The sequence below is a fragment of the Doryrhamphus excisus genome, linkage group LG17, assembly GCF_037039965.1.
Source record: "Doryrhamphus excisus strain RoL-2023G ecotype Guam linkage group LG17, RoL_Dexc_Guam_v1.1, whole genome shotgun sequence".
NCBI lineage: Eukaryota > Metazoa > Chordata > Actinopteri > Syngnathiformes > Syngnathidae > Doryrhamphus > Doryrhamphus excisus.
Window position 1 is genome coordinate 2911121 of NC_136373.1, and position 18814 is coordinate 2929934.

Sequence of the window (18814 nt, forward strand, 5' to 3'; positions counted from 1 at the left end):
TCTATGTAAGTATCCAAATGTATGTATGTATGTATCCAAATGTATGTCTATGTAAGTATCCAAATGTATGTATGTATGTATCCAAATGTATGTCTATGTAAGTATCCAAATGTATGTATGTATGTATGTATCCAAATGTATGTCTATGTAAGTATTCAAATGTATGTATGTATCCAAATGTATGTCTATGTAAGTATCCAAATGTATGTATGTATCCAAATGTATGTCTATGTAAGTATCCAAATACAGCCTTTCTCTTTGTGTGAAAAGGTGAAGATGGCATATGACGTCACACGTCTTTCCCAGTCCTCCGGAGCGCGCGTGTTGCGCGCTTTGCTGGATCTTTTGGAGATCACTCAGTGAGGGAGTGAGGGAGCCGACCTCCAATGCTCACAGTTATCATTAGCATAAAACATATATTTCATATTTCATCTTTTTAACACCAATTCGGCGCTATTGTTTTTTTTTACACCAGTTAATGTCGTAAATGCCAGTGCATTTCTGGCTCTTCTGCTTTTGAAGACTGACGCACGCAATTAAGCTGGTATCTGAAACAAGGTGGCTCATCTGTTTGGAGAAGATAGGTAGTGGAAAAAAGCAAGAACAGAAAGAAGGACGAGGTTAAGGACATAACCATGCGACATGAGTAACATCAGTGATGGAGCTGGAGGGCTTCTGCCCTTCTGGAACTTCAAGGGTGAGTGTGAAACATTCTAGTTCTCCATACTTCCTTATTTACAACCAAAATGTCTGTTTTCCTGTGACTGTTGTATTGAGGGGAAAATGAACACGTTCATGTTGACATCTAAGTGAAGAAGATGTGTGTTAAACAACAACAACAACAACAAAAATCATCTCCTCCAAAATAATGACCACCAGGTACTCAGTTGTGCTGTGATGGATTTGAGGTTCTTGTTTTTCTCAGTGTCTTCCAAATGCTACGATAGTTCTAGTTAGCGCATAAAGGGGTTTGATGAAGAACGTTCTCCATTTTCAGAGGTTCCTCGCCGTCTTCCCTCCGGCAAGTTATGTGCTTACTTCTCCTCTGCTTTAATGTCCCCATCTTTGCCTCCACGTTTCTACCCTGAACACATCACAACGCTGCCGATGTGGTCATGAAAATGACAAAGGTGATAGAAAATGAGGATTTTTTTGCATTTTGTGGCAAGTCCTTCTACAACACAAGTCAGTCTTACTTATTGTTGCGTTTGTAATAGTGTGAATTATGTATAATTCAATAAATTTGACATTTGTTTCAATGAAGTTATGCTGTGTGGTGTTGCGCCTTCAAGCTATGATGGGCACAATGGAGTTCATACTTAACAGCAACGCCAGAGGGCGCAATTCAGTCAATCAGGCAGCCCTTAACTAGTTTTCCCCCTGGAGTATTTTGAGTACAGAAAAGAACGGAGTCAGGTTCACCAGGCTGCTGGAGTTAGCTTTTCAATACGTTGGCATCGCTTCAAAGTCAGTTTTTGTAGCAATTTTTGTCAAATATATATTTCTCATCAAGAATCAGTAGAGTTATTTTATTATGTTACACTTAATCTGTCCATTAGAATGTGCAAAGTGTGCCTTGGGCATGACAAAACGCAGTAACTTTTCACAGGGCGTAGGTATATTTAACCCTAATGGAGGCGCAATGTGTAATGGAGTATCATGTCATTGTTTTAAAAAAATGGATAATAGACTGCTTTCACCACCCATGCACACAAGGTCATGGTTAAATTCATATATTCTTGCTTTAAAGTGATTCTAAAAAGAATAGATGTCAGTAAACGGCAGAGCAAGGTGAGAAAATAAACCAAACATTATAAAAGCCAAACTGTGAAGGCACCCAAGTGTCAGCGGCAGCCATTATAGCATCATTTTCTATTATGTTCTTTTTCAATGACCTCATTTCTGCCTTCTACGGTTGTTGCCATTTTACACGTATGTATGTATGTAGGATAATCGCTAATGTGTGAAGATGTCAGCTGGAGATGTTGTAGAAGCACAAGATGTCAGATACTAGAAGATAGATACGTTGGAGGGAAAAGGGTCTTGCTGCATTGATATTATGTTCATAAGATGTTTTTTTTAAATGTTGTATTTATGTTTTATGTGTTGTTGAAGTATAGATAAAGTTACAATTCGGTCTGACATACCATATCAAAACAAGAAATTGATAAGTTACATTGACAATATGGACGATAACTACTGTATCAACATGAAGAAATAACATAATATGAAGGAATTAAACACTATTTAAAAATAATGAACTACGGGTACTCCAATCGATTGGCTACCGATCAGTATCAAACCATACTTGCATTTAGGGCTAGGTAATATATATCGATATTGTTAAAATATATTGTTAATATATATATTTTTTACGCACAATATCAAAAACAAGCCATAAAGACCCTTTAAGCAAATGTACAGCGACAATACACATTCTACACACACACACACACACGGAACACACTTCCATGATAGTCCTTGAAATTTAGAGCATCGTTTGCCCCACGTCTGCGTAAACAAAACAAGAATTCATAAAAATATTTTCTATGCAGTTACAATCGCATGGGTGACTACATCTTCCTTAATCACGAGCGCAGGCATTACAGTTTACATCCCATTAGAAAAGTTAGCCACTTTGTTACCAATTGTTGCTTTATTATTTGAGACAAGTGTATGTATTTATACGGCTTTTTTCTAATTTTGCCCATCATTCATAATCCTTATGCGAAACAAGAACATATACTGTATTTCTTACCATTTTCTGTGCATTCTAGCAAAAGAAAACAAGTTAATATGAGCTAGCTAGCAATGGACGTCATGGGAAATACCTATTTTCATGTGAAAAAAAATTCAAATTCTATATCCATACGTCTATATTAATATTGATGATATGTTTGTTTTTAATATTGTGCATAAATTTTTTTTAAATATTTAAAAAAATCCAGCCCTTATGTATGGTATTTGTTACATTGTTAGAATGCAATTTTATTTTTCATTCATTTTCTATCTCAGCTGTCTTCGGACAAGAGGTGGGCTACATCCTGGTCTGGTGGCCAGCCAATCACAGGGCACATATAGACAAACAACCATTCACACTCACATTCATACCTATGGACAATTTGGAGTCGCTAATTAACCTAGCATGTTTTTGGAATGTGGGAGGAAACCGGAGTACCCGGAGAAAAACCCACGCATGCACGGGGAGAACATGCAAACTCCACACAGAGATGCGCGAGGGTGGAATCAAACTCGGGTCTCCTAGCTGTGAGGCCTAGCTGTGAGACCGTGCAGCCTCAATTTCATTTATTTACTTTAATTTATTACTATATGTCAGTGTTTATTTCAGTGTAAGGACTCGAAAAAGTCAAGCCTGTGACTTCGGACTTGACTTGACTGAACCTGTCTTGTCTTGACTTGAGACTCGACACGTCTGGTTGTGTGTTTATGTTCTGTCAGCATGTTGTGATGCTAAACAGGCGGGGTTTTCATGTTTTGTTATCATATGTAGAGTCTGCTAGCTTTGAGTGGAATAGGTGTATCCCAATGACAGTATTGTAAGCTAGCTGAAATTAACTTGTTTAATATTATGTGTTTAATGATAAGCATATATAATTAGCTTTTTTGTTAAAAAAATATTTTTTTTATTCCATGGAATATTGGTAAATGACTTGTGTGTATTTACTTTTTTTACTGTATCTATTTACTATTTACTTAATGCTAATGTTATATCGTTTGTTCATTTGACACCATGACTATGCTCATGCCCATTCATTTTCAATAGGAACATTTTCATTGAAAATATAAAATTACATTAAAGTTGGGACACACTCGCGAAACTTTTAAATAGCAACCTCCGGTCTCCAAATACGATTATGTTTTTTGGTTTGTTTTTTTTTTTCTGCAGCTTTTCTTATATTTCTTACATACAGCCCGGATCCGCTTACTTTTTTTGAACCCGATGCAGCCTTGTAGTCCGAAAGTTTGTTTACTACTTTTACAAAATGTTGCAAAAATCCACAAAAGGCCAAAGGAAAAGAATAACGTTCAGCGTTAATCCTTTGATGCAGGCTGAAATGAGGTTGACTGATTTTGCACAGTATAGATAATTGTCCAGATACGTTTCTTTTCAATGTACGAGTTGAACCGCTAAGACTCACCGCTTCCGACTCCCAGAATTGCTATTTGTCAATGGATTACAACACAATCAAATAATTAAATCTTTTTAACACGTAGTCAATTTATTGGGCGGAAATCCACAGTTATCTCCACTCTGGTATGCTATACAACTTATGAAATAGAATGACACAATAAGATATCATGTTTTCCAACATGTATCAGCAGTGCCGTGCACTGAAATAACACCCAAAGGAAAGCAATGTGGAGACGGTGAGCATCCATGATTCAAGTACTGCACATACAGTACATGTCATGTATATTTCATCACAGAGCCATGTCTCTGCATGCTATGTGTGTATGCATATATGTTAGTCACACGTGTATCCATGCTTCATATTTTATTACGGCTCAACTTATTATTATGGCTCAACTTTTGATTCGTAATCTAGCCATTCTGAACTATATATGATATTTTCTGTCTGACTACATTATTAGTAGTATGTAGTACATACACAGTATGGCGGTGGTGTACAATCAGAGGCAGAAAATCCGAAACACGATCATAAGCAGTGACCTACATTTAGTCTCTTGGCTGCAATGCTTCCAGTAGTGTATGTTTTATGTTTTATGTTTTATGTGTGGCTTTTTTTTTGTTCACTCAGATTCAGTCTGCCTGTGATGTCATCGCCACATTGATACTGATTTATACTTACAGTATGTACTTGATATAGTGTTGGACTACACTAAAACTCATGGATTGGGGCTTCAAACCAAGCTAAAAAATATGTAGGACATAAATTCACTTGAATATCTATCTTTAGATGACATTTTGTTCAAATCTAATATTATGAAATATGTTGATTTTGGTTATTCTTTTGACATTTAAAAGAAATGTCACAGCCCAAGTTCTATATTTTGTAGTACGGTTGTGCTTGCCAAGGTATGTGGCTCCATCACAGCTGAAGTTAAAGCAATGGGAACCAAAAGCACTTTTTTCCCAGCATGAAATCTTTAATACCTCACTCACTTCAATTTAAAGTTCAAGCTGTGTAGATCAAATATAATTAATCACAGACTGTTAATTCATTTGTTGTTAATTCAACTAGAAGAGTTGGTTTATTTACGGCTGTCAATCGATTAAAATATTTGATCGTGATTAATCACATTTTGTTTAGCAAGTCAACTCAGAATGAACTCAGCGATTAATTCTGAATAACCAACTGATTAATTCCGAATTAACTCCAATTAATTCTCAATTAGCTCAGTGATTAATTCTGCATTCTGATTAATGTGGTGATTAATTCTGAATTAACTCAGTGATTAATTCTGAGTTAGCTTGCTAAACAAAATGTGATTAATCACGATCAAATATTTTAATCGATTGACAGCCGTAAATAAACCAACTCTTCTAGTTTAATTGCAGCTAGAAATAAGTTTTTATCTATCATAAGTAAGGGAAATTTCTTTGTGGTAAACTACAATGATAATTACATAAAATTTTATGTAAAGGATTATCAATTTGAGAACTAAAGGCGAGTTTTTTTAAAACAATACATTCATATTTTTGCATTACTAGATGAATATTGCATTCTTATGATATATACTACTATAACTTTTATATGTTATAACTCTTATCCTTGTATGGTAGCATTTCACTATCATAGGTGATATTGTTAAAGTGCTTGGAGTACACTGAAAGGTGAATTATTATATATTAGCAAAAAACACTGCTGTGCCCACCAAACGGGATCTATTCATTTTAGGTAAAATGACATCGATCCACATTGTTTGATTTTACATGTTAGAGTTTACATGTGATGGAAATTCCCAAATAAATAGTGCAGACTGTAGTGCAGGGTAATCCAATCCAATCCAATCCGCAGTGATGACATCAGACCGCGTGCTTAGCAAATGGTATGACCTACTTTTTATATGAGCTCACCTTTGATCGTCTTGCAAATAACGTCTAAACGTCAAATAAATATGAAGAAAAATCTCCACCTGGGTTACACATTATGTTCTTTGTAGTCTTTATTTAGAAAAAGAACACATGAATGTATTCATTGTTAAAAAAAATAACGTCTTCAGAGACACTTTGCTTAAGGGCTGATGTAGCATGAAAGAAACTGATGACTGCTTCATTTCCATATGAAACTTGGACTTCATGTTGGTGTCTTATTCAGCTTTTGGTATTATTAGCTTATAGCTTCCTGTTTTAACTGCACTTGCATTTTTTGCAGCACAATCGCTCAAATGATTCAAACTCAACAGTAGGGATGGGTTAGGGATGGGTTAGATATGGGTTAGATATGGGTTAGATATGGGTTAGATATGGGTTAGGGATGGGTTAGATATGGGTTAGATATGGGTTAGATATGGGTTAGATATGGGTTAGGGATGGGTTAGATATGGGTTAGATATGGGTTAGATATGGGTTAGATATGGGTTAGATATGGGTTAGGGATGGGTTAGGGATGGGTTAGATATGGGTTAGATATGGGTTAGATATGGGTTAGATATGGGTTAGATATGGGTTAGGGATGGGTTAGATATGGGTTAGGGATGGGTTAGATATGGGTTAGGGATGGGTTAGATATGGGTTAGATATGGGTTAGATATGGGTTAGGCATGGGTTAGGGATGGGTTAGGGATGGGTTAGATATGGGTTAGATATGGGTTAGATATGGATTAGGCATGGGTTAGATATGGGTTAGATATGGGTTAGGCATGGGGTAGGGATGGGTTAGATATGGGTTAGATATGGGTTAGGCATGGGTTAGGGATGGGTTAGGGATGGGTTAGATATGGGTTAGATATGGATTAGGGATGAGCTAGTACACCGATATCCGTATCTGAGTCATGAAATCGGGATTCATTCCAGTTTCATCAATTTACTATGTTACGGTTCTGTTATGTTATGAATGAAATCGGGATTCATTCCGGTTTCATCCTTTTACTATGTTACGGTTCTGTTATGTTATGAATGAAATCGGGATTCATTCCGGTTTCATCCTTTAACTATGTTACGGTTCTGTTATGTTATGAATGAAATCGGGATTCATTCCGGTTTTAAGATAAGATATGCCTTTATTCGTCCCTCAGTGGGGAAATTTGTTTCATCCTTTCATCCTTTAACTATGTTACGGTTCTGTTATGTTATGAATGAAATCGGGATTCATTCCGGTTTCATCCTTTTACTATGTAACGGTTCTGTTATGTTATGAATGAAATCGGGATTCATTCCGGTTTCATCCTTTTACTATGTTACGGTTCTGTTATGTTATGAATGAAATCGGGATTCATTCCGGTTTCATCCTTTAACTATGTTATGGTTCTGTTATGTTATGAATGAAATTGGGATTCATTCCGGTTTCATCCTTTTACTATGTTACGGTTCTGTTATGTTATGAATGAAATCGGGATTTGTTCCAGTTTCATCCCTTTATTATGTTATGGTTCTGTTCTGTTATGAATGAAATCAGGATTCATTCCGGTTTCATCCTTTTACTATGTTATGGTTCTGTTATGTTATGAATGAAATCGGGATTCATTCCAGTTTCATCCTTTTACTGTGTTATGGTTCTGTTATGTTATGAATGAAATCGGGATTCATTCCAGTTTCATCCTTTTACTGTGTTATGGTTCTGTTCTGTTATGAATGAAATCGGGATTCATTCCAGTTTCATCCTTTTACTATGTTATGGTTCTGTTCTGTTATGAATGAAATCGGGATTCATTCCGGTTTCATCCTTTTACTATGTTATGGTTCTGTTATGTTATGAATGAAATCGGGATTTGTTCCAGTTTCATCCTTTTACTTTGTTACGGTTCTGCGGTTCTTCTGTCCAACTAATGTCCCTGATTTCTCATTCAGGATCCCCATTCAACCAGTCCAGTGACCTGTTTGTCAACGCCTCGTGCAATGTATCCACAAATGACTCAACTTCCTGCTCGGCGGTGGAGGACGGCGTGGGAGCCCCGAGTCCATACAAGGCGGTCGAGATGTTTTTTATAGCCCTGGTCACTGGATCGCTGAGCCTTGTGACTGTAACCGGGAACATTTTGGTCATGCTGTCCATCAAAGTCAATCGCCACTTACAAACTGTCAACAACTACTTCCTGTTCTCGTTGGCCTGCGCTGACCTGATCATCGGCGTGTTCAGCATGAATCTGTACACCGTCTACATCATCGTTGGATCCTGGCCTCTTGGACCCGTGATCTGTGACCTGTGGCTGGCTTTGGACTATGTGGTCTCCAATGCGTCAGTGATGAACTTGTTGATTATTAGTTTCGATCGCTACTTCTGTGTCACCAAGCCCCTCACGTACCCCGCAAGAAGGACCACAAAGTTGGCGGGGTTGATGATTGCGGCAGCGTGGATCTTATCCTTCATCCTATGGGCCCCCGCCATCTTGTTTTGGCAGTTCATAGTTGGACAGCGAACAGTGCCACCCGGAGAGTGTTACATTCAGGTACAGAAACCTTTGTCTTCTATGTGGATGTGTCACCTCCATATTTAAACTTATTGTACGTATACATCATACTCATACGCCTCTCGCTCATACCGTAGGCATGGATTGACATAAGACTGTTCTAAATTGTCCGTAGGTGTGAATGTGAGTGTGAAACCTGTCACAGAATCAGTCTCTATTCAAAAGTGTCCACCACCATGGGCAAGACCAAAGTGCTGACAAAGGTTGTAGAGCTGCACAAGACTAGAATGGGCTAAAAGACCACCAGCGAGACACTTGGTGAGAAAGAGACCACTCTTGGAGAACAGTGAATTGTCTTTGCCCCCCCCCATGGAGACCCACGCAAGACTTCTTGTGAGGTCGATTGTGAGAAAAGTGAAGGATCAGCTCAGGATTATAAGATCTCAAGGGAACTGACACAACAATTAGTAGTTGTTTTTAATTCACTCATGAATTATTTGTTGTTTATGTTGGGAATGGAGAAATGAACCAATATGTAACAATGTGTTGTCATAATTGTGAGACCCCCAGAATTGAACCCCCCCCCCCAAAAAAAACCCCGCTTATTAACTTTTGAAATTAAGCCCCATATGTATGGGACCATGCATTTGTAGCATGAGTATGTGCTTTGTAAAAGAGACACTTCAGATAATGAGGGTTGAGCATTCGGACGTGAGCCCTGAAAGCTATCAAAGGGCGGGGGCTGTAAATTAGTAAATTACACAGACCGTTTAGAAACAAAGCAGGAAACTCAGGGGGAGGCGCAGAGTCTGGATAATCTAGAAAGCTTTCCTTAGGGGTAATCATGTGTAGCTGCTCTATAGGAGTCCAGAACTTAATACAAAGGCCCGGGAATTAGTCTAATTGGTCTCATTTAAGGTTCATGTCAGTGAAACAGATCCTGGAGGCTCTCGAGATAATGAGGGTTGAGCATTCGGACGTGAGCCATGAAAGCCATCAAAGGGGGGGGGGGGACTGTAAATTAGTAGGAGCCGTTTAGACCATTTAGGAGCAAAGCAGGAAGCTCTGGGGAGAGGCGCAGAGTCTGGATGATCTAGAAAGCTTTCTGTAGGGGTAATCATGTGTAGATTACTCTATAGAAGTCCAGAACTTAATACAAAGGCCCGGGGAATGAGTCTAATTGGTCTTATTTAAGACTAGAATGGGCTAAAAGACCACCAGAAAGAATCGAATTGTCCCACACAAGACTTCTTGTGAGGTTCCTCTCAGGATTCTAAGATCTCAAGGGGTCAATCACCAATTGACCATTGGTATCCCGGTGTGGGCTGGTTCTCTGCTGGTACAAGAAGACTTGGTCACACAAGGGCTTGCTAACAAGTCCATGAGAACCTCCTGGTCTGCGTCTGAACGCTTCAGATGACCATAGAGCCAAACTAGAAGGCTCAAAGTACAATAAGATCGTGGAACGTATCGAATCCTCAAATGTTGTAGAACCAAGGTTCCCCTGAATCAGTCAAGAATCAGTCAAAGAAACGCCTGACCTTTGTGCCTCAACAAAGGTCATGTTTTTCTTTCAGATTTCCCTCAATCCAATAAAAAGTCTTCCATTTGATTATACATTCCATAAGCTAATAAGAGGCTCTCCTGCTACATGGTATTTTTCCGTTGTCTTTCCTTCATACTCCATAGTCCGATGGTGCCAACATGGCTCCTTGATAAAACCACTTTTATTGGATGTAATTTGTCTCTTTGTCTCCATTTTAGTTCCTGTCAAACCCTGCGGTGACGTTTGGCACAGCGATTGCTGCCTTCTATCTCCCCGTCATTATCATGACAGTCCTGTACATCCACATCTCCCTGGCATCCAGGAGCAGGGTCTCCAAACATAAGCTGGACAAGAAGGAGAAGAAAGGAGGCCCAAAGTAAAAGTTATTTCATGTTTGACTGGAAGATATGAATTTTTTTTTTTTTAATGACATTTTTTTTCTTAGAACGACAAGCATAATTAAGAGCCACATGCTAAAGCAAAACAACAACGAAACCAGTCCTCAGACCAGTCCCCGTCTGACTCCTAAGCTCAGCTTGGACTCGACAACCATTGCTGACGAGGCCTTGAAGAATGGAAGAGTGGATGCATCGAAACCAGATGGACCACAACCAAGTCCAGGCCTCCCAACACAGGTACTATCATCATCACCCAAAATATAAACACTAGTTTTTGCTGCCATCTTTCCTTCTAAAACTTGATCCTTTGAGTACACAAAGGTAAAAGTACACACGATAACTAGTGTGAACATGGTATACCTCAAGCAGTACAACTGCATGTAAGAACTGGGATGTTTTTCAGTTTCTGGAAATTGTGTACTCATCTTTGCAATGCAGGGCCGTGCATTATTAACCAGGATCTCAGGACCTAGAATAAAACAGCTACGTCGTCAACACGGGCTAGTCAATAACAAAGGTGGAAATCCTGGCTGCCATTTGGGAAATCTTGTAATCATCCACAATGAGAACATCTTCTCTCCAAGAACGTCATCATTTCCTGCCTAATTTTTGGAGTGGCCTTTTATTGTGGCCAGTTATCATGCACAATCATGCATCTTAATATGGCACACCTGCAAGGGCTACAAAGTTGCACCGATTTAGGGAAATATGGCTTTTGTGTACATGGAAAAATGTGTTGCATCTCTATTTTTGGTGAATGTATCCATCTCATCTAGGAGGAAAAGGAAAGCTCCAACGATTCGTCCACAGCATTCATCCATCCAACAGAACCAAAAGCTAGCAATGAAGTCATACCTCAGGTTGGTACATTTTAACATTTGTCTTCTAGTTTTTAATTCACTCATGAATTATTTGTTGTTTATGTTGGGAATGGAGAAATGAACCAATATGTAACAATGTGTTGTCATAATTGTGTGACCCCCAGAATTGAAAAGCCCCCCCCCTAAAAAAACCTGAAAGCCTGCTGATTAACTATTGAAATTTAGCCCCATATGTATGGGACCATGCATTTGTAGGATGAGTATTCATTCATTCATTTTATTCGACTTGGGGGGGTTTGGGGGGGGTGCTGGAGTCTATCCCAGCTGTTTTCGGGCGAGAGACGGGGTACACCCTGGACTGGTGGCCAGCCAATCACAGGGCACATATAGACAAACAACCATTCACACTCACATTCATACCTATGGATGTGCTTTTTAAAATAGACACGTCAGATAATGAGGGTCAAGCATTTGGACGTGAGCCTTGAAAGCCGTCGGGGGGGGGGGGGGGGGGGTTCGGACTGCAAATTAGTAAATTAGTAAATTACACAGACTGTTTGGGAGCAAGGCAGGGAACTCAGGGGGAGGCGCAGAGTCTGGATGATCTAGAAAGCTTTCTGTAGGGGTAATTATGTTTAGCTGCTCTATAGGAGTCCAGAACTTAGTACAAAGGCCCGGGAATGAGTCTAATTGGTCTCATTTAAGGTTCATGTCAGTGAAACAGGTCCTGGAGGCTCTCGAGTCCTCATTGTTTATTTTTTAGTGAAGGTTTGTGGGAATCATGGACTGTATTGTCTTATTGGCTGTGTACATACGTGTACATACGTATATATTGCCTTCTATGATGGAATTGCATATTTGCAGATGAAAGTGTCAACAACCAATCAGCAACAGCAGTAAAAAAAACAACAACTCCTTTCTCCGTTTGATTCCAGAATCCAATCACGTCTACCCGAGTGAGCACAAGCGTCTCAAATCCTTCCGTGTCCAAGAACAACTCCACCTCGAGGTGGTCCAAGATAAAGATCGTGACCAAGCAGGCTGGTGATGAATGCATAACAGCGATCGAGATCGTCCCACCCTTGGAGGGGGCGGAGAGGCATTCCATCCCGATCAGCCGTCCCAGGACGGTTGCAAGAAAGTTTGCAAGCATTGCTCGGAGCCAAGTGAAGCGTAAAAGACAGATGGCCGCCAGAGAAAAGAAAGTAGGTTTTGCTCAAGTTATTTCCAAGCAGGGTTTGAATGACCAGGGAGCCAATGAGAAGCAGCCTCCCATGGTGGGGGCCGTGGCCAATATGTATTCTATCTTCCAAATGATATTCATGTTAATTGGACAAGTAAGAACTTGCACTTTCACTTATGGGTGACAGCATTTCAAGCCAGCGATATAATTGTTGGAACTTTCCATTGCTCTTTAGATTCTAATCAAATTTCTAATCAAATGTAACCTTTTTAACACGCTACCCTCCTGAGATGTTTTCCATTGCATGTGTGTCCATGGAATATGGCAATTACAGGCTTTTTTCACGTCCCTGAAGCATCCCTAATGCTAACATGAAAGAAATATGCACACCAACACTCAGCACATAATTTAACATGATTAAACTTCACCTTTGAGCATTCAAGCGTAACATTAATATTTCTGAACAAGGAAGAGATGAAAGGAAGAAGAATGAAAAGCACGTGCAGCATCAGCGAAAGTCACATGAGCTTCACTTCGCCGTTTTTTCTGCATTCCATTGATTGCCGAACCAAGACGGAGCTGAGATAAACACTGTTTGTAAAATGATGGCTGATAAAGTCATTCATAAAAACTAGGGCTGGCAATCCATTAAAGCATTTAATTGCGATTAATCACATTTAAATAAGCGCTGTCAATTGATTAAAACATTTGATCGTGATTAATCACATTTCCATTTGAGCAGTCAATTGATTAAAATATTTAATCGTGATTAATCACGTATTATTAGAGCTGTCAATTAAAACATTTGATCATGATTAATCACATTTCGATTTGAACAGTTAATCGATTAAAATATTTGATTGTGATTAATCACATTTCGATTTGAGCAGTCAATTGATTAAAATATTTGATCGTGATTAATCACATATACATTAGAGCTGTCAATTTATTAAAACATTTGATCACGATTAATCACATTTCGATTTGAACAGTCCATCGATTAAAATATTTGATCATGATTAATCACATATAAATTAGACCTGTCAATCGATTAAAACATTTGATTGTGATTAATCATTTAAATTGGAGCGGGCAATCAATTCAAATAGTTGATCGTAATTAATCACATATAAATTTGAGCTTTCAATCGATTAAAACAGTTGATTGTGATTAATCACATTTAAATTGGAGCGGGCAATCAATTCAAATAGTTGATCCTAATTAATCACATATACTGTAAATGATGGCTGTCAATCGTTTAAAACATTTGATCGGGATTAATCATATTGAAATTAGGTCTGCCAATCAATAACAACAATTGATTGTGATTAATCATATTTAAATTAGGGCTGCCAATCAATAACAATATTTGATTGTGATTAATCATATTTAAATTAGGGCTGCCAATCAATAACAATATTTGATTGTGATTAATCACTTAAATTAGAGCTGTCAACCGATTAAAAGATTTGATCGCAATAATCGCATTATACACAGTTAACTCACAATTAATCACATTTAATCGCAGATAGAAATAAGTTTTTCTCGATAATAAGTAGGAGAAATCTGTGGAGTTAGCTCTTTCTCTTTGTACTGCACTTGAACACACCACTGGAGTCAGTGGTGAGCTGAGCCCTGCAGTGCGAGTGTGGCTCCACAAAGAAAGTAATATGAAGGACACAGCAGTGAAAATGTGACTTTGTGGAACCTCTAATGTTTGGCTGGAGAGTAAGATGAGACTCAGTGACCGATGGCATGATTAATCTATCTTTTACACGCCGTGTCATTATGTGTCATTCATTACGTGTCATTCATGACCAGCACCAGTCCGCTGCTCCGGTTTGCCAATGTGTGCTGGATGGATTGGGGGAGTGGTTTACAAGTGTGACTTGACTCCCATTAGAGCTTCTCTTCTACAAAAAACGACCCTTATTTCTCCACCCGAGGGAAAGTCGTGGATTCGCCCTGAAGTCACGATGTTCCAGAAGATACATCATGAATATTTTCAAATGAAAAACCGAGCAAGTAGAAATGATCAAAAGGCTTCTTTGTTCTTCTCACGCTTTTCTCGTTTGTGTCATCTTTGCTGTCCACTAAGGTGACCAAGACCATCTTTGCCATCTTGCTGGCTTTCATCATCACATGGACTCCCTATAATGTCATGGTGCTGATCTCCACCTTCTGCCAGTCGTGCGTTCCTGACACGGTGTGGGCCATCGGCTACTGGCTGTGCTACGTCAACTCCACCATCAATCCGGCTTGTTACGCCTTGTGCAACGCCACATTCAAAAAGACTTTCAAGAACTTGCTGCTGTGCCAGTACAAGAACATCGGTACCAGATGAAAGGGGAGAGAACGGGACGGACGGAGGGATTGGATCTGGACAGATTGGGATTATGTCAACTGGATGGAATATTGAAAGTGTTGAATTATTAGTCCATGAATGATGATGGATGAATGATAACATTGAAGGAGTGGATGACAGACATTGGATGGATTCTAGTGGATGAATGGATGGGAAGATGTTTAACAGATAATCTAACTACCTATTATTTTTATAGAGATGTCAATCTACTGTCAGAGATTAGGAACCTTTTTTTTTAATTGTCTTTTTCTGGGTTTTTAGTTGATTTTCTGTCTCTACCCTAAAAATATCAACTGTTCATGTAAGAGGCTCAACTAAAATGGGGACCTATTATGCTTTTTCCAATTTTTCTGACCTAAAAATGTTGTTGGAATTTTGTATTCTCGTGTTAAATTATACCAAAGTATCAGATAAGGAGGTTTGCAAATTTGGAAGTGAGCCCTGAAAGAAGTTCGGGATGGCGCTGAACACTCGGTTTCAGACTTATTTTCTAACACTCTCCGTTTGTGACATCACAGAGAGCCGGTCTTCCTTATATGGGCATGCACTGTAGACCAGAGATTCTCTAGGACTGACCTTTGTTCTGTTTACGGTTGTTTTGCTATGGCTCCCAGGAAATCTTTCTACGAGGCAAGCTAAAGCTAAAGTGGTTGGAGTCGGTGATTCCCAGCGAGAGAAATATATTTTCGGCATTTCACAGGAAGCAGTTTTTCAGAAACAATGTGCTCTTGCCGTGAAAGGTACATTAATGTCGGTCAAAATATACCTGGACTCTGTAAACACCGACTTATGTTAGCACTATTTCAGTTCAAACACAGGAAGTCGGGGGGTCTCCAGCCAGTAGCTCCTAACCACTTTTCAAGTAGCTCCCTGAAGGCTTTATTCATTTATTATAAACTCCGACATACACCCACTAAATTAGAAAGTGTGGGTTTCGGCAGTAATCCGGAAGTACTTGGGAATGTAACCAATTACAGCGGAGTGGGCGTGCTCGGAGGCGGGACATAGGTGGAATGAATTAAAACAGTCAAATCCAAAGAAATACAGCTGGAATAGGTGGTGATTCTGGAAGATCTAGAAAGTTTTCTGTGCGGGGTATTGTGTGTAGCTGCTCTATAGGAGTCCAAAATACAATGCAAAAAAAAAAGAGCATAATAGGTCCCCTTTTAAAAAGTGGATGAAATAACGAGTTCCTCCACTGTATATACTGTAGTTATATAAGAGTTACTGTACGTATGAAATTGCTAACTTAGCTTTTCCAACATGTATACTGCACACATTTTGCACATCCTCCACTGTATGAAGAATGAAACATGAATTCCCATGAATATAGCATATAGCATATAGCATGTGGTAATATGGACATAGCCATTAACCATTGTGGATAATAGAACATTACCGTCTACAGATATCACCTCAACAGAATACAAGCATAACCGATATAGATATACAGTATATAGATATACATTTACAGCCACAGTTTCACGTGAGATAGTGAAAAAGAATTAGCATCAAGTGGAAATCAGCTTTTCATTGGAACACTTTTGTACTCTACTTAGTGGAAACACTCTGAAAAACCAGCTAGCACAAGGCAACAATATTCCATTTACATAACGACCAAAAATGATCTCCCTATGCAGATGTTTTTATAGGCGGAGAATGACCTGGGAGTGACCAGGATGGATAGGATCAGGAAGGAGTACATCAGAGGGACATAAAAAATGTTAGAGGCTTTGGAGATAAAGTCCGAGATGCCAGACTGAGATGGTTGGGACATCCAGAGGAGAGATATTGAATATATAAAGATATGAATATTTTGGTAGAAGGATACTGCGTTAATCAGCGAATCCTCAATAGATGCTTTGTGCTAGCCGTTTTTCAATATGTGGAACACACAGAAAAGGGAATGATGACTCACGTAAGGATTGTGGATGATGGACAAAATTCCGAAATGTGCAGTTTTCCTTAGCATTGGGATCTGTGGCCATTCAACCTGAAGAAAGTGAAAATATGAGATAATATGGATTTTTATGGATGCCAGCCAAGGTTTATCGCATCTTATTGTCCATGTTTCTCAACGGGTTGACTTCATTAGAGAAATCCCTCTCTAAAATGTTTTGGAATTTCCTGCTCCGTGGGTGGTACCCTCACATCCTGTAGGTTGGTAGCTGTACCCCAACAGGACAATAGTTGGACCCCATAGTAGCCGCTTGTATTTTTTTTTTTCCATTTTCAAACCACCAAAGTTTTTTTTTTTCTGTGGGTGAATCATGAAGTCTGAATGTATTTGTCGCAAATACAATTGGTGTGTGTGGGAAAAAAATAATTCCAAGTTACGAACAACTGATTTTGATTTGAAAGGTGTATTTTATATGTGTATTATTTAGAACAAATGGAAATGGAAATATACAATGTATATTTGTTTTATTCTGAAAATGTACATACTATACGGAATGTATATTATTTGTATTTAAAATCCGAATTGGACAGAGTTGGGTTCCCAAAAGCTAAATCTCGTCTTTTAAAGGGTAAATCAAACAGTAATGTTTTATTGTTGTTCCAGGGGCCATTCCACGGGTATGGAGTATAATTGAGTATACTGTAAAGTGCGCTCGGATCTTTTAGATTTTGCTTAGATTTTGCGTTTAGATTTTAGATTTTGAACAAAAAAAATGACAAGTTTAAACTGAATAGAAATTATTTTTTCGGGGCCAAATAAGACGAATTGCAATCACGGCGTTATATGTCATGTTGACATTGCGCTAGCCTATGCATTCAGTGCGAGCTAACGTGAGTAGCTAAACTTTGTCATTAGCATGACGTAGTTCACACCAAACATATTATTTATATATTTGTTTGAGTTGAAATTAGCTAAGTTGGTCTCACAAAAACAAAAAAAGGTTGCTTTAAATAAACATTTGTTAAACAAGCTAATGCTAGCTCACAAAGGTCAATAATTGATCATAACTTGATTTACTTTTTAAAAGTTTTTGGCAGCTTTTGGGAAAACAACTTTTTCTGACATGTTTGTAATGTTTTTTTGTTCCATTTGTACTGTTTTCTTTTGTAAAATATATTTTCCAAAATATATATTGTACGTTATAAATACAAAATATGTGGTCAAACTATAAGTATGTACAAGATCTTCATTTTACAATGATAATAAACACCCTCTATTGCACAACTCCATGCTGCGTTTTATCTTCCCTTTAAAGTCATCAGCATGCTGTAACCATGGTGACGCAAATATAAGCTACACTACGCTGGATTTCTTCCAGCTAGGAGGCAAACTGAAGTCACAACAATGTTTCTATGTGTCGTTTCTAATATTTCCACCATCTCTTGTGGCCACTAAATGAGGCCACCGAAACGATTTTTTTTGCCAAGGTCCATTCTTTGGTGAAAGAAATAATATGTGATGTGGGTTATGTCAACGCTGCCAAGCAATCTGTGGGATTGATTCCCTTGTCTCCATTTCCTGTTCCTTTGTTGCTCTTCCCAGTTTGTCCTCAAATCACAGCTTTAGAAATGTCGTTTCCCTACTTTACTTTGGTGGTATAATGTCTTCTTTATATTCTTAGCAATGATGCAACGACAATAAGCTCTTTTATTTTATGTAAAAATACATTTTAACAGATTTTTGGACACTTTCGGCTTCAAATGTGCATCATAAAAATATGGTTACAAAATATAGTTTGTATAAATGGCGTCATTAGAAGGTAGCTTGGTTTAGCATGGACGATCGGTTCAGGACAGGAAGTGATATAACTTAGAACTTTATGTAAAAAAAAAAAAAAAATCCCAACTATCCCTTTAAATTTGTTTCCTAACTACCACAATGCAGGGGGCACGATTGTGCATCAGTCACTGACTGTTTAATTTTTTTTTTTTTTTTTTTTTTGTCTGCTTGTTTCGGGTGGTGGCTGGTTATAAAAAGTCATTTTGAGA

The 18814-nt window shown here is 38.5% G+C and overlaps 1 protein-coding gene across 1 annotated transcript; it reads left to right on the forward strand.

Moving 5' to 3' along the window:
* The first annotated feature begins 370 nt into the window (after positions 1-370).
* chrm4a (cholinergic receptor, muscarinic 4a) lies at positions 371-16669 on the forward strand. Its single transcript, XM_058085894.2, has 7 exons — positions 371-697; positions 7994-8592; positions 10318-10475; positions 10545-10734; positions 11274-11357; positions 12254-12523; positions 14600-16669. Exons 1-7 carry the CDS (start codon positions 643-645, stop codon positions 14843-14845), a joined length of 1602 nt encoding a protein of 533 aa, XP_057941877.2. The 5' UTR covers positions 371-642; the 3' UTR covers positions 14846-16669.
* The last annotated feature ends 2145 nt before the right edge of the window (positions 16670-18814 follow it).